The sequence below is a fragment of the Echeneis naucrates genome, chromosome 13, assembly GCF_900963305.1.
Source record: "Echeneis naucrates chromosome 13, fEcheNa1.1, whole genome shotgun sequence".
NCBI classification, from domain to species: Eukaryota; Metazoa; Chordata; class Actinopteri; order Carangiformes; family Echeneidae; genus Echeneis; species Echeneis naucrates.
The window spans coordinates 9,859,202-9,875,462 of record NC_042523.1 but is presented as its reverse complement, the minus strand read 5'-3'; the positions used below and the strand labels follow the sequence as shown (position 1 = coordinate 9,875,462).

The window sequence follows — 16,261 nt, the reverse complement described above, 5'->3', positions numbered from 1 at the left end:
GACACTTGTTTGTGAGCAATGCCAACACCAAGCGTGCATACTGTTAACATTTAGTTAAGGGTCTTATATCAAACACCACTGAGGGCTGCAGACCATCTACCATGAAAGATAATTATTAGCTACTCCACCAACGGGAATTGTATTATAAATGCTCTCGATCACTTTAATGGAACTACAGTATACAAACTACATAAGGATACACTTTAGATGATTTATATATGTTTGGCAGAAACATTAGTTTAGTTTGGCCAGTGCTGTGCAGTACTGCCGCAGGGAGTGCGATATATTTGAGTCATTTGGCTTTGTGCTGTCATGATGAATTAATGTTGTTGGTGGCTGAGAGTATTGCTCCCAACAGAGGTGATTTTCAGAGTGCGTGTGAATTCCAGCATGGATAGTGTGTGGTTGTGCGTGTACTCATGTTTGTGTGCACGCATTTGGATCCGTGTATGTGCATGCACCTCCATATGGCATCTATCTAATCCTGCGATGATGTGAAGAATAAAAACACTAGCAGGTACAGATGTGCTTTCAAATGTACGGAAGTGGAATTAACACCTCCTCGACATCCATTAAGTCTGTTAATTAAAGTTTAAGTATTGAACAACTGGATATCTCAGCCACCAGGTAACTGCCTCTTTGCCAGGCTTCTCAGCATCTTCACAGTCCATCTTAAAACTAAATTATGTTTATTCATCTGCACACCAGTCTTCATCTTTATTCCGTACATGTGCCATATGGTGCAACGTGTTTGAAGGAGTTATTTTTACCTGACCTCTGATTCCTCAACCTGAGGAACACTGCTGTCACTCATATCCCGCTGGCCTCCGTCTGGTTTTCTTCCTTGCTTTTATATACATTTGTGTATTGAGACACAGCATAATCAATGAGATCCTCGACTCTGCTCTTTCAATCGGCTGCCCTGTGCCTACAGGTGAGAGAGACCTCTGTGAAAGTTTCCTTTACAGTATTATAATTCTGTCCAAGTCTTGAGTTCATCAACATCCATCTACTTAACTTTCTTCTCCTACTTTTCCCATTTCAAATCCAGAGAGCTTTATCGACAAGTCCACTTCATTACAGCTTCTCACAATATGAAACAACCATAAAATGGCACTAAGCAGACATCAATATCAATACTGTGGGGGACACACTGGTCGATTTAACCCTGGCATAACTTGGCACTGTGTGTGCCAACCTGCTAATGTGACTGGGCTCCTCTCGTCTTCTTTCACTGCAACCATTCCTCATGTCTCAGCAGGGATACAATGACAAACATGAAGCAGTATAGCGCCTTGAAGTACAGCCAAACCAAAAGAAGAATGATCAAATCATAATTAATGTGCAGGAAGTGATGACAATCTTGAAGGGTGTTGACAATTTACAGTTTGTGCCAACACACGGCATGAATCAAAGGAATCAAAAATGGAGCAAGACGCGTACAAATGTAAATCAGTGGTACGAACATCTGAGGAGCAGCCGCTGCATCATGATCCAAGCATTTTTACAAAATCATGAATGCAGTTTTTAAAATTCGTTTTAAGCGGAACAATGACTGATCTCTCTTACCTGATATGTATCAATAACAGGAGAAGAGGACAAGAGAAGCTGGAAATAAAGAAACTGAGAAAATGTGGTTGCAATTCTAAAGAGGATTTCCCAGAAACAAACAAAAAAAAAGGTTTTATGCCATCAGGAAGATACCCCTCATATTTTGTAAATTCGCTATATAATAATTACACTGTGAGCTCTGTGCGACCCAATTTATTTGTTGTGTGCGCCACAAGATAAGAGATGAGACCTGTTATGAATGCTGCTCCGAGACACGGACACAAATATTTCTATTCTGCTGCATTTCACTGAGATCTCAGCATTAATTGTTCTCTCCCATTTTCCTTTCATTGATTTGAAGAATAGTCAAACAACCTTATGAGGTCTGCAGTGGGGCCAGGAAACAGCAACTGAGACAAAATCTACTACAGTCTGCGGCCGGGTGTGAAAAATAAAATATTTCTAAGCAGAAAAGTCGCTGGTCACAGCTGTTGGCAGGACCATCCATCTGGGAGTTTGCCATTCAGTCAGAAAACAAGTCAACATAGACATTCCCCAATCTTTAAAGACACAGCTTAAGTATTAGTATTGCACAATTTTTGCTGTTTGTTTATCTAGTGTGAATAAATACTTGCATTGGAGCTTTTGTAACCTCACTAATTAAATAAATATACAGTCATTGACCCATGACAGAAATGTCAGGAGCTGATGTTCTGTTTCAGATCATTGTTCAGTTTGCTGTGAAATCAAAGCCTATTTAAACTAATTTGACTAGAAAGTGATTGTATGCACTAATAATTCTTATTTACAGATGTTAACCCTTACTGTTGATCTCAGTATTATTTATGCTTTCTGATTCCTAAAGCCTATGAAGAGACTTGAGATTAAACAACTTCCTATAATAAGGATCAACAGAGAAATAACGAAATTTCTCTGAATGTAGTCTTTCTTTTTCCCCTTTTTTTGACTGTTCATGGCTTCTCTTGAGTTTGTTGTCAGACTGATGCTAGCAGGGTGTATTGAAGGCAGAATTTTTACATACTGTATGTGCAAAAGGCCGTGGAAAACAATTTAACACCTAAAGCTTTAGGTAACTTCTCATGGTGCCCGTAAAGCCAATACTAATTTCACCCGTTTACCATTATTAACCGACCACTGTGAGCATTTCCATGACTGTAAACACCATCCAAGTGATGGGTCAAGACATTATTACAGACCAACCAATAATGTGAGCGAAAGCAGCAGGGTGCTTATCTGAGTCTTTGGAGAGACACAGGAAATTGAGATTGTCCAATCTAATGGGCACAGCCGCAGCTCTACAGACGTAGAATTTCCCTCCTATTAGCGGAGATGGGTTATTCATGAGGGCAAATCTAGTGTGAACTATGTTTCATTGATATTCGACTCAGTCACTTCTCATTGTCTGCCAGGAGACCTGCAGAATTCTGTTTTCTTCATTTATTTATCCATTACTTTTAAACAGCACCAAAGGTAAAGGGGAATTTGGTGAAATTGGGGACACAGTGTCAAACGAGACTCTCCCTGTGAAGAGCTATCAATAGCATCCGTCATCAGTAACCAGCAGGTATCGGAAAAGTGTGTGTGTGTGTGTGTGTGTGTATAGGGGCAGGGGGTGGAAAGTTGCATGGGGAGAGAATTGGAGGCGAGACATTTGTCACGAGAGTGTCAATATACAAGACTCCAAAAAGAAATAGCGGCGGCTTCTCCTTTCCAAAAAGACTTTATCTGTCTTACAGAGCCTCTTCTTTATTCTGCCAAATTCCAGGCACTATTGGCACATATATGCCCCACTGTATCCAAGGCTATTTATATAATAAAATTTGAGCTGAATGGCTCATTGTGTCAGCACACAATGTCGTTATAACACACATTAATTTCTTACATTTTCATTTAAGGACAGCATTCCCACACAATAGTTATTTTTTCCCCTGCACTAAAAACCAGTCTCCCTATTCAAGACTCTGTATACAAGTGTCATTCAGCCTTTTATGCTTGTCACACCGACATGATATGCCCCATTGAGCTCCAAACCTGAGTTTGTGCTTGAGAATTTATAGACATGGCTTGTACACATATAGACATTTGCGAGATAATGTTGTGTCAATACGTGTACATATTTATATTAACAGCAGTATTTTAAGAAGCCGTTGGCAGCGAGAGTACATGTGTGCTAAAGTGGGCAGTTGGCAGGTGTTACAGTCTCTGGTGGAAGTGCATGTTATTGCCAGCTGTGTAGCAAAACACACATGCCCTCACTGTTGCAGAAAACAAGGGAAATGGTGTAAGCTTCTCCTTTGCTGTGCAATCTGCATGCAGGAGAGATTGTATGAGATACTGGCAGCTTCTAGAGGGAGTCTACATCATAGGTCCAGGTCTTCTAAAGCCTCCACATGCAGAACAACCCATTTAAGCCAAAAGATTTTATTCCTTTTATTAGGCAACAAAAAGACAAAGACAGCATAGCCTATATCTGCTTATTCTTCCTTTTCAAAAGGATAGATATATGGCAGTGAAAAGAGCGAAGGACAGGTGGTGCATTCTTTTGTGTCCAAAACAATTAGCACATCACTGACTCAAACCACCTCACTATCTGAGCAGCATCTACATTATGATTCCCTCGCTCTCCTCGTGTCAATTATCGGATAATTTCCCTGTCAGAGATCTGGTACATAATTCCATGGAAGACGTGCATGAAGCAAAGAGTAAATGGAAATGAAGTTATAGAAAAATATAATGACCGGAGTGAGAGTGACAGACTAACAAGGGGGATTGAAACAGGTTTCATTTCAATCCAGCACAAATATAAACACAAAAGACAGATTACATTTCTTTTTTATTTTGCACAATCCTTGTGCATATGTATATGAAAAACCTCCTGAGTGGGTCAATACTTAACAAATAAAAATAAATAAAATGTGAGACAAAACCTAATTAAATGACTATAAAGCTACATTTCGAGTACCTGGCGGCTGCTGCTTCATGCAAATATCAAAGAACAGCTGGAAAATGACTGTCCTCTCTTGCTTATTTATCTGATAAATGAAACAAACCTTTATTTCCCACAGGTATTGAAAAATGTTCTCAGCATTTACTCAGTCAGTAGGTGCCACACTTGATACATCTTCATGGAAATGGCAAGCAGGGGAAAGTGCAAGGCAGAGTGAGAACAAAGACAAAATGCTTTCCTAGTCGGCTTTGATGGTGTGACAAATCTGGATTTAGCCAGCAACATAGTAACAGGTCCATGATTGGATGCAGGTCATGACATTAATATTGAAAAGCCTGAATAAAGCCCAGGTCTATTGTTGTGCTCTCATGATATTTCACCTGCACGTATACACACACTCAAGTTCAACCTTTTGACAGTGTTCAACTGTGAAGAATCACCTCATTTAGTGGGCACAGTTCTGGTTTAGGAGGAGCCATGCATTTCCATTGTTGCCCAGTGGCAGGGCTTAACAAATAGGATTATATCCGTGTACGAGCACATTCCTGTTCAGGTTGCACCGTGCTGCAGCTCTGTCACCAGACACAAAATTACTGTTAAAGGTCAGCGGAGTCAGACACTGAATGTCACAGCTTAGCCACAGTTTGGCAAGAAAATACATTCTGATAAATACACCTGTCTCCTGGTGGAGAGTAATTCTGCAGCTCCTGAATTTCCAGCATAAAAGACCCAGGATTACCGGGCGAGTTAAAAGGCTACAGAGGCCTATCGATTAGAGGCAGTGAATTGGGCCTCCGCTATGCTGTGAATAATAAATTGAGCAGAAGACAGCCAGGGGTTGTCAGATGGAACTTTCATGATGGAGGCGGGGTGGAAGGGTTGAGCTCATTTCAGATGAGATTGCAAATAAGTCACATCTCTCGTCTCAAAGATCTGGGGAATCATGTTACTGATCAAAAAAAGCACCTCCGAGCAGCTTACTACAACTTTAAATGAGCATTCCACGCACCATTTAACAACACAAACGGACTGACGACATCCCCTGCTCACTGCAGCGTACTACCAATAGACTCGAGAATGGGAGTGGGCTTTTAATTGCACATCTCCCTCAGGTGGAAGAATATTGGAATGGGTCATTTTCTGAAATAGCTGCACATGTGTTGAATCAGACGATTGCTGTACTGGGAATCCAATCAGCCTCACTGAGAAATTGTGCGACTCAGTGGAGCAGGTGTCATTGTTTGCCTTCTTCAATAGACTCCTCATTGTGGGCTGAAATGAACTCAGTAGATTTGGGCCGTAATCTGCGACCAAGAGGATCCATATGTGCATGTGCTCTGTGCCATGAATTAAACTGATAAGAAAGACAATAGATTATGTTGATTAACAAGTGTTCCATAAACAAATGGCTGGCAAAGAAATAGATAAAGAATTCAATTTCTGAATTATAATTCAAATTGTTATGGTTCTGCTTGATGCTCATGTTTCCTGACCTGCAAACCATAATTTCAGTATATTCAGCCACATTCAACTCATGAACAGCATAACATGAAATTCATCTTAAATAGAGTGGCTGCAGGTAGACAGGCCAATCACCACGTGGAGTTTAAGATAAACAATATATACAATAAAACTAGCAATAAATCCCAATCCTGTTAAATTAAATGGCAGGAAAATGTAAAATTGTAAAACTGCTGAAGATGAACACAAAAGACATTATCTAAATTTAAGACCCCCAAAAAATATACAATCTCAACGGTGCATTTGAGCTCAATTTGTGTGAGAAAACTATGAGAAAGCAATAGATTAACATGATGCTGACTTTAGCATAATGCATCTCTCTCTTCTCAAATTAGAAACCACACATTTTAAATTTCAAGTTATAATGCACGCCGCATTTAATTAATTGCCCTTTTTTTTCCCCCTTTCTCTCTCTGTGCATCTGTGTGTGTGTGTGTTTTACATCTGTGCTCACTGCAGGCTGTGGGCTTGAGTTCCTGCTCGTTCTCTGTGGACTTGAGTTTTCCTGGTCCTGCCCTCGTCACTGTATCTGCTACACTGCACCGAGCACTGTGTCCTGCCAAGCCCACAACTTCCTGTCGGTCCCTGAAGGCATTCCTCCTGACAGTGAGCGCATCTTCTTACAGAACAATAAGATCCATCGCTTACTCCGGGGCCACTTCAGCTCAAACACAGTCACTCTCTGGATCTACTCCAACAACATTACGTACATTGAACCCTCCACCTTCCACGGCTTCGCACTCCTGGAGGAGCTGGATCTTGGAGACAACCGACACCTGCGTTCCTTGGCTGAGGATACTTTTCGTGGGCTCAGTCGACTCAGTGCGCTACACCTGTACCGATGTGGGCTCAGTTCACTCCCTAATAACATCTTCCAAGGCCTCAGAAGCCTGCAGTATCTCTACTTGCAGGTACACTACCATCATACTTTGCCTGTGGTTCATTTTAAGACCTTTCTAGGGCTCGTGAAATATAACCAAAGTCAATGGAACACAGCTCATGTCATCTAATCTGAGACTACGCTAGAAAATAAATGCAGTCGTGTGTATGTGTAGTATTGCTGCTGCCTCATATGAATGACAAGCTAATGTTGCTGTCAGGTTGCTGCATTTCAAATGGAAAAATAACCTTCCATCCATCTTTCCAAAATCTCAGATAGCATTCACGATTATCCATTCAGGACGGCTCACTCGTCCTCCCTGTTTTATGTGAGCAAAGGCAGCAACAATACTCCTGTTTACTGAGGGCAACAGGGCATGCAATAGGTCAAACAAAACACCAACCCTCACCACTGGAGCACAAGACGCACACTGTGATCACTTACTGAGAATTTTGAGTTGGTACAAATGAGCATACTTAATATTTAATCTGTCTCTATGTTGCAATAGTTGCTCAGAGCAGTGGTGAAAATGGCAGACTGAGAATGGCATTCAATTATACTAATACAATGCAATAATAGTGGAATGAACACACTCGATAATATGTAATTGTGACCGCATGCTCTTTTTGTGCCTCTTCAGGATAATCATCTGAAGTTCCTACAGGATGACACATTTATGGACCTCCACAATCTGAGCCATTTGTTTCTGCATGGAAACCGTTTGTGGAGCCTTAACCAGAACACCTTCAGAGGCCTTCGAGCCTTGGACCGACTGCTTCTGCACCAAAACCAGATCGAGTGGGTTGATCACTTGGCTTTCCATGACCTGAAACGTCTCACCACCCTCTACCTGTTCAACAACTCCCTGATACAGCTGTCTGGACAGTGCCTGGACATGCTGCCCGCCCTTGAATACCTGCGCCTCAATGACAACCCCTGGTCATGTGACTGCAAAGCCCTATCACTATGGGAATGGTTGAAGCGTTTTAGAGGTTCAACATCTTCAGTGGGTTGCCAGGCACCATCTAATATGGTTGGGAAAGACCTCAAAGAGCTGCGCAAGGAGGACTTCCCCAACTGTTCGCCTACTGTTCCCAACTCTGAGTCCAGAGCCCAGACTAACAACTTATCTGGCACAGTGAATCCATCTATAAATCGCAATGTGGCTGTGGTGTCAGGAGGGCAGACCCATATAGTCCACCCCTCAAGGCCTGGCCGTTATCGGAACTGCACAAAGACTCGTAACAGGGTGAGCAAAGGGAAAGGTGACAATGAGGTTCACCACTCAAAGGAGGTGATGGCAGACAAGGAGGACTCCTCCTCAGATCTCACTGATGGAGGGAAACATGACCACACGTCTCCAGACGGCACCGTCACAAGGAGGAAGCACAAGTGCACTCCCCGGACGACTGTTCGCCCCCCTAGCGGGGTTCAGCAAGCCAACAATAGCACAACCTTATCCCCATCCTTATCACACATCTACGCCCTCTTTGTAGCCTTGATAACAACAAACCTTGACTTCATTCTCCGCTGACCCTGAGAGGGTTTGAAAGATGCTAATCACAACAAAGTGAACACAGCCCTCAGACCCTCTCTTGCTCCTGCATTACAAGGCCTGTGTGTCATTTATGTATGTGTGAGTGTGATTATGTGCGTAAATGTTGTGTAGGGCGCTTTACTATTCAGACTCAAACAAAGCATCAGACATCCACAACGGAGAGGCACAGGACAAAAACTGGAGTGACTGAGAATGAAAAGATTAATACAGACCAAGCTTGCACTGCCACTTAAGCCAGTATGATTTAATCTTCATATGTCCTGGCATCTGATATATTTTTTTACTTCTGTTTTCCATTCAACTTCAGCTTGGATAACCAAAAGTTGGTAAACAGAGCAAAAGAGAGAGATAACCAAGCATGTGAATTAGAAACTTGCCAGCAAGTTAGCTCTCAGAGGGGTGAGCGAGGTGTTCAAGTGCTCCATCCAGCTTTAATTTTCAGTCCCCCGTTTGTACTTTTTAATAGAAAGGACAAAAATGAGAGTCGATGAATGTGTAAAGCCTTCAGTGTCAGTGCTATCTCACTCTCATCCCTGCTGCTGTCCGAAAAAGTTTTTCTCATGTACAAAAAAATCAAAGGTAAGCATGGCAATAAATCGTTAGTGGCAGAGTCAGGCATAAGAACGTGCCATTATCACAGAACAGAAATCTAAACCACATAAGATTTAAGGCCATAAACAGAACAGCCAGTTATTCCATGGACTGTATGATTCTGAAACTAATTACGACAACTCAACATATCACTGCTCGCCCCCCAGATAGTGTGTAAATCCATTTTCCCATTATTACTCATATTTCAGATTTAAAAAAAAAAAGCTGACAATGAAGAATAAGAGGAAAGGCAGAGGAGTGAGACAGGATGACCTCCAGCATGACTTGGACCAGAATTTAACCTGGGCGATTTTGGTAAGAACACAGGCTTGTTAGAGGTATTTCTTTTTTGGCATTACACAGAACTCTGCTTTCATCTTCACCCCCTGCCTTCTCTCCTCCTGTGCAACTGAATACTAAGCTGCTAATTGTTTCAAGATGGCAAAGACTGCCATGCGTTATTTTCATTTACGTGGAAAAACTGTGCGTCTCTGGAAGATCAAGCTGTGAATATTGAAGAGTCTGTCTATATCTTGTGTCAGATGTTGTTCATTCGATTTTTCTCAGACACAAAGTGGACCTAGAGCTGGATCCCTGCTGCAGGGCCAACAGGAGCTGTAGAGGTCAAGGGTCAGATGGGGCTTTCTCAGTTTCCCAGTGAGGTTGTGCTGAACTCAGTGCTCCTCGGTGAAGGCTTACATTCCTCATTGAGAATTTGAGGAGCACATTTTTTTCCCCCCCAAAAGGAACACAAGAACAAGACTGGCAGAAAAAAAAATGTGTATGTACCTTAAATGACCTGTGATAAAAAAAAAAAAAAAAAAACTAAAAAAAAAAAAAAACAATTAAAAAAAAAAGACAAAAAAACATTCAAACGTTTTGAATGGAGCATGGCAAAACAGGGATCATGCAGAGAGAATTATGCCTCCTAATTAATTGATGCGATTGTCCATGGATGTGAGGATCCAAGACCGAGACAATCGCTTTCTCAAGAGACAAGGGAATGCAGCACAATGCAGACTGACGGATGGACATTAACGGAACGTCTTGTTATACCTTTGGAGCTTTTGTGCCTCCCTTAAATCTACCGATAAGATGGTGTTTGTATCAATGATGTGAACTGTACCAGTAACAATGGAGACAATATAGGACTTCTTGCAGTGCTGATATTAATCATTTACTGTATTACTATGACAAAATCAATATAAGTGACATCAATGATGATAACAGGGTTTTCTGCTCTTCTCGACAGGAAGAGTCTTTCAATTTTTTATTTTCTGGTGGTTTGTTTATTTACGTATTTCTCATGTTATATTTTTAAAAAACCTTTTATTTGTTAATGCACAATTCCTCACTTCATTCTCTCTTGTTCTACTGTATGCATACTCATCATCTTTCTTTGCCATTACTCAAATGTTCAGTAAGTTATCATCAGAGAACAACAGCACAAAAATGTTTATAAAGATATTAAAATCTCTATCTTCTTATGTCTACCATTGCAGTCTGAGTCAGTTTGTTGCTGCGTTAAAGCATTTATAGGGTTATTTGGAGAAAGTAAAACGCATTCTCAATCCCCTCTTCTCCTGCCTCGCTTTCTTTTAATTCATTCAAAGCAGAAATTGGTTCTGTCAGCAAATTTAGTTTTTTTCACAACCTGTTTCCTCCTCTATCTTTGCTCTGCTGTTGCAATCTGTCTCAGCTGATCAGACCTTGTTGGCTAAATGTCTGCATAGCTGCTTTCTACAAACAGATCTACTCTTTTCATACAAATCTAGGATTTATGTAGAGCATATTGGATGAATATTAACAAAATGCTTGCTGCAAATGCAATTTAAAAAACCCCTTGTTATCTACAGCACACAGAAGTTGCACATGAAATAAGTCCCTCACCAACCTGGGAATAATATATATATATATATATATATCATTCAAAGACGACATGAAGACTGTGGTTTGATATACTGCAGTTCAATAAATCATTTAAAACCACTAATCATATTAAAGAAAGTGCCAAATGAAATCTTTAGATATTCCAAGCTATTATTATTATTAATAGGCTTTTGGAAAATAAATTCTATTTCCGCTTCTCTAAATATCCCTCACTGTGACAGAAATTCATCCACACTTAAGTGTTGAATTTTACCTTTTTTCAAATTCTGTTAAATGATAAATGAGCACAGAAGGAGAAGTTATATGCATGGCTGAGAGTGCTGTATAATTATATTTAAATTGATAGCAGGTCTGGCATCTGGGAGAACTACTCTAACTCTGCAGCGCCCACTCTGCTTTGCTTTTCATTACATTTTCTTCCCTAAAAAACACACGTTTTAGCTGTTTAATGTTTTGTTTCCAGAATTGCCAAAAAACTGACAGTGACATAATTAAATTAAATTAATAAATGCAAATGCATTTTACCATATTGCATTTTTAACAGTTAGGCATCTAATACCAACCCTCATCAAGTTTTCTGGTTTTGATGATGTTTTACAGAGTTAAATACCTTTCATGTAAAAAAAAAACAAAAAACTTTCTTCTTTGTTCAAATACATAGCATTTACTGTATGTAGATTCTTGTGATTTCCAAGTCAGTCTCATCCATAAAGATCAGTACCAAAGAGTGATTTTCTATTTGCCATGTCTGAATGAGCTGAAGGAGATGTTAAATGATCAGCAGGAAAAATGAGGCATCCCTGCATCAATTTGTAACTATCTGCAGGAGCTGATGGGGTGTGGATTCTTTAATAAGCTTGTTCACATGCATATAAACATCTATCACTGTTTTTTGTTTTTTTTTTTAAAGAGGAACGTACTCAAGTGACGTGCACAGAATTATCTTGACATTAAAGTGCAAACAATTAACATTTTTTACCTATATTTAACACTTATGAACATGAACTTTTGTGAACTGTTCTAGTTATTTTGAAGACAGTTTAATTAAACTGTCCTGATAAACCAGTACCAAAACGGATCAATTTATGAAAGAAACCATATTTTGACCTTGGCTACAACTCTGCCCATATAAAAGCATTCAACATAAAGACAGTTGAAGAATCCGGTGAAGACAAAGAGATGTGTTTGGGAGCTCTCAGCATTATGATGTTTAGTGCCCATTCTGGGCTTCCTTCATTGGCTGTGCTTTATGAAAGGTGTATTTCTGATGGGGTAACTGAAAAAAATTATTTTAAAATAAATCTCTTAATCCACATTGATTAGTTAGCAGATGTGTTACTACTTCTGGTCTTCAGTTGTAGCTTCACTTTTAGCATGCAAATCCAAGTATATTAAACTTCCCGTTCACAGGAACTCTGAGAGTATGTAAACATGTGAATTACTTTTTTAGGTGTTAGAAGTGCTGAAAAACATTCTGACCACCAGCTCTATCACAGCATCAACAGGACATCGTCAGAGATTGATGGAAGACTACCACATCCTCCCAACAACCACCTGTTATGTGTTGTCCACATCCCTAGGTGTCATTATGACAAGTCAGAGAAGGTTGGATGAAAAGAGAACGAGTTGTCCTTAAATTCAGATTATTTTTCAACTACTTTGAAACAAAGTTGAGAAATATATAAGAAATATACTCAAAATAAAAACTAATTATATGAGGGTCTTGACTTTAGTCTGTCGTTATTCGATGTTGATTCTTTGGATTTTAATTGCAAATTGGAAAGTAGCATTTAACTGTATACAATGCAATCTCTCACTCTCTCACCAAGATAATCACTTTGTGTAGACAAAAAGCTAAAAATAACAACCAAACATTGGCATTCAAGAAAAGTGGTGAGCATTTCCACCTTTCCAACAAAGTTTTACAAAGAACAGTTTTATTTTTGCTCAACTCAGAAGTAAGTTAGAATCTGACTCGACCCACTTATTTGGAGAGCACATCAAAGGCAGGGACATAAGTGTGATTGTCTCGCAATCAGGACCCAGTTCATCCAAAAGATCGTCTGTGTAAAAGCAGGTAGGACGCCGACTCTATTGTTAGAAGCTGGAGCCTAAATGCTGCTGCAGAATTAAAATATGGGCTGATGAGAAATAAGTTCTCAACTAAGGAATGTGGCATTGTTAGGGAAATGAAAAGAGAGAGAGAGAGAGAGAGAGCGAGAGCAAGCATGCAGGAGGTCTCAGTACGTCAGTAATTGAAAAGGTTAAAGGGAAAGAAATGGGCTGAAGATGTCAGTTTAAGGAAACACAACCAGGCATGCTATCACAGGTGATGTAATGTTAAAGAAGAACAGACATGAGAAAAAAATGCACAGAAACAAAGAAAAGGACAACACAAAACAACAAGGAGACTCCACCAGCATGAGTGCACATCACTTATTCATGCAGACTGAGACGCCCTGTTGCTTCAAAGGTGAAGTATTGTGAATACAACACACTCTCACAGTAACAACACTGCCCGCCCCCCTCCAGTTACAAAAATAATGCAGCCATGGACTATCTGTCCCCATTTCTTGGCTTTTAATTGATGCCCCGTCATTGCTGTGTGGCTTTAATTAAAACCAAGCAATTAGAAAAATTGAAAAGGAATTGAAGAAAGTGGGTGAGCTGGGAAGGGAGATGGCACTCTGGCGGACATGATAATTAAGAGGAGAAAGACCACAAAATGCTACAACACTTGCACCTATAATGTGACTCTTCATTCCCGCACCTTTAAGTCCCACTAAATCACAAAGCTAATATTGCCGCTTTGTCCACAAAATCCTTTCTTATTCCAGTTTTTTTTTTTTTTATAAATTTTTTTCACTTAAAATTCCCCCCAGAGCACTGGTTGCTCCCATTCTCCTCTCCAAGCCAGCCAGCTTGCATATTAAACTGAGAGGAGTTGAGCAGCCCAAGGCCGCACCACCAACTGCATGGATTAGAGACTCATGAATCCTCTAGCATCTGACCTCAAGTCAGATGGAATATGCAAAAAGAAAAAAATAATAAATTACTGAAAGTCAGAGAGGCATTTTTCTCTGTAACAATACATCTAGATTATTTTTTTTCTTGTTGGTAGATGAAAAAGGGAGGGGCTGGTTCGTGCTCGAATTCCTCTGTTGCTGATTTTACAGTGGTGAAAGAACTGTAGAGCCCATGGCTTTGGGTCCATGATTCACCAGGAAATGTAAAGAGCTGTTTGTAAAAAGAAATTCTAATTTAGTTTTCAAAGACGGTTTTTGTATTGGTTAAAATAATTTGTGCTCACAGCAGAAAGTAACTGAAAGCCAATGCTAGAAATAACTAGCAAGGAAAAAACAGAAGGTGAGATGATGGACCTTGTTGTAAAAGTAACAGATATTTCAACCAGATACATCTATTCATTGAGAAGTCAGCGCAAAGTTTGCTCTTCTCCATCTTAATGATTTCAAATGTCCAGTCACAGAAGTGGAGCATCTAGGTCAGTTCTGTAGTTTTCTGCATTTTTATTAGCAGATATGTTTAAAAAAAATCTTACTTATTCTTTCTCTGCAAAAGATTAAAAAAAATAAAACAACCATGTATCAAATTTGAATTTGCCTGTAAGACAGCGCTAATACCTCAACTCCCCCCCCCGCCCTGTTTCAACTGGTTCTCTGGTCTGCTTTTGTTCTGATCAATGCCTATAATTAAAAGACACAATCAATCGAGGAGGCCTGAGAAACAGACATGTCATGCTGTGAGTGTGAGCAGCCATGGAGCCCATCACTCCTGCTGGGGTCCACGCTCCAGCCACGACGCTAATCACACACACACACACACACAGAGCACCCCCAATCCATGATTACTCACTCCTGTGCTGCAGAGGAGCTGTCCTTCTGTCTCATTCACCACACCTGCATTCTGCCCTCTTCAGGGTCAACACTGAAAATGTCCATATATTCAGTTAGAATCGTCCTTAGAACCAGTATCACATCTGAGGATGCCTATGTTGGAGGCAATATCTTTGCATTTATTCCTCCATATATTTTTCTTTGTATGATTTTCATTCACTGACAATAACTGTGAGCAAATCATAGATACAGTATTTAATCCACAAACCAAGAGACACGTCTTTCTTCCTGAGCCTTTATTGAGCTCAAAGCATAGATCTGCCAGCCTTCAGATATGTGTGCAAAAAGGCTTCAGTGCCATGGGAACCCTGTGATCACACTAAGTCAAAACACAAAAATCAAGTGACCTTTATAATCTCACAAGTTAGGGTTTTTTGTTTTGTTGTTGTTTTTTTTTACCTGACAACTTCAAATTCTCACAATGCAGGGATTAGAAACACATACCTAGTCCTACAACCGCAGCCCCCCATGCCCAAGCAAAATAGATACCGATGAACTGTCCATCCATCCATCCATCTTCATCTGCTTCAGGTCGGGTTGCGGGGGTTGCTACTTCAGGAGGGAGCCCCAGACTTTCCACCAGCTCTGACTGGGGGATCCCGAGGTGTTCCCAGGCCATAGTGGAGATATAATCTCTTCACCTGGTCCTAGGTCTGCCCCAGGGCCTCCTCCCAGCTGGACGTGCCTGGAACACCTCCCAAGGGAGGCAACCAGGAGGCATCCTTACCAGATGCCCGAACTACCTCAACTGGCTCTTCTCAATGCAAAGGAGCAGAGGCTGTACTCTGAGCTCCTCTCGGATGACCAAACTCCCCACCCTATCTCGAAGGGAGAAGCCACCCACTCTTCTGAGGAAGCTCATTTCAGCTCATTTCAGTCACTTCAGTCGGTGAGGGTGGGAACAAAGACTGACCTGAAGATCGAGAGCTTTGCTTTCTTGCTCAGCTCTCTTTTCGTCACAACAATGCGATACGGCGACTGCAGTATCACTCCCACTGCTCCGATTCTCCAGCCAATCTCACACTCCACAGTCCCCCCACTCACGAACAAGACCCTGAGGTACTTAAAACTCCTTCACTTGGGGCAAAAACTCATTCCCAAACCCATCAGTTTCCTGCTGAGAGCCATGGCTTCTGATTTATAGGTGCTCATCCTCATCCCAGCCACTTCACATTCAGCTGCGAACCTGTCCAGTGACAAATGAAGGTCACAAACCGCTGATGCCAACAGCACCACATCGTCCACAAAAAGCAACAATGCGATCCTGAGCCCCCCAAACTGCAAGCCCTCTCCTCCCTGACTGCACCTAGTTCGGTGACATGGCGCAGCCCTGGTGGAGGCCAACCCTCACTTGGAAAGGTCCGACTTACTGCCAAATACCCGCACAA

The 16,261-nt window shown here is 40.9% G+C and overlaps 1 protein-coding gene across 2 annotated transcripts in view; it reads left to right on the top strand.

The window, feature by feature from the left end:
* Positions 1–10,519, top strand: part of rtn4rl1b (reticulon 4 receptor-like 1b) — a 122,215-nt gene extending 111,696 nt beyond the window's left edge. The window contains exons 2-4 of one of the 2 annotated variants that reach the window (XR_003841393.1): positions 6,500–6,951; positions 7,561–9,384; positions 9,637–10,519. Coding sequence is in view for 1 of the 2 variants with exons in the window: in XM_029517092.1 (XP_029372952.1) it covers positions 6,500–6,951; positions 7,561–8,454 (1,346 nt within the window). In the remaining variant the exon portion in view is untranslated. Of the gene's footprint in view, positions 1–6,499; positions 6,952–7,560 lie in introns of both variants that reach the window. The other variant, XM_029517092.1, reaches the window with a different exon arrangement.
* Positions 10,520–16,261: the final 5,742 nt, after the last annotated feature.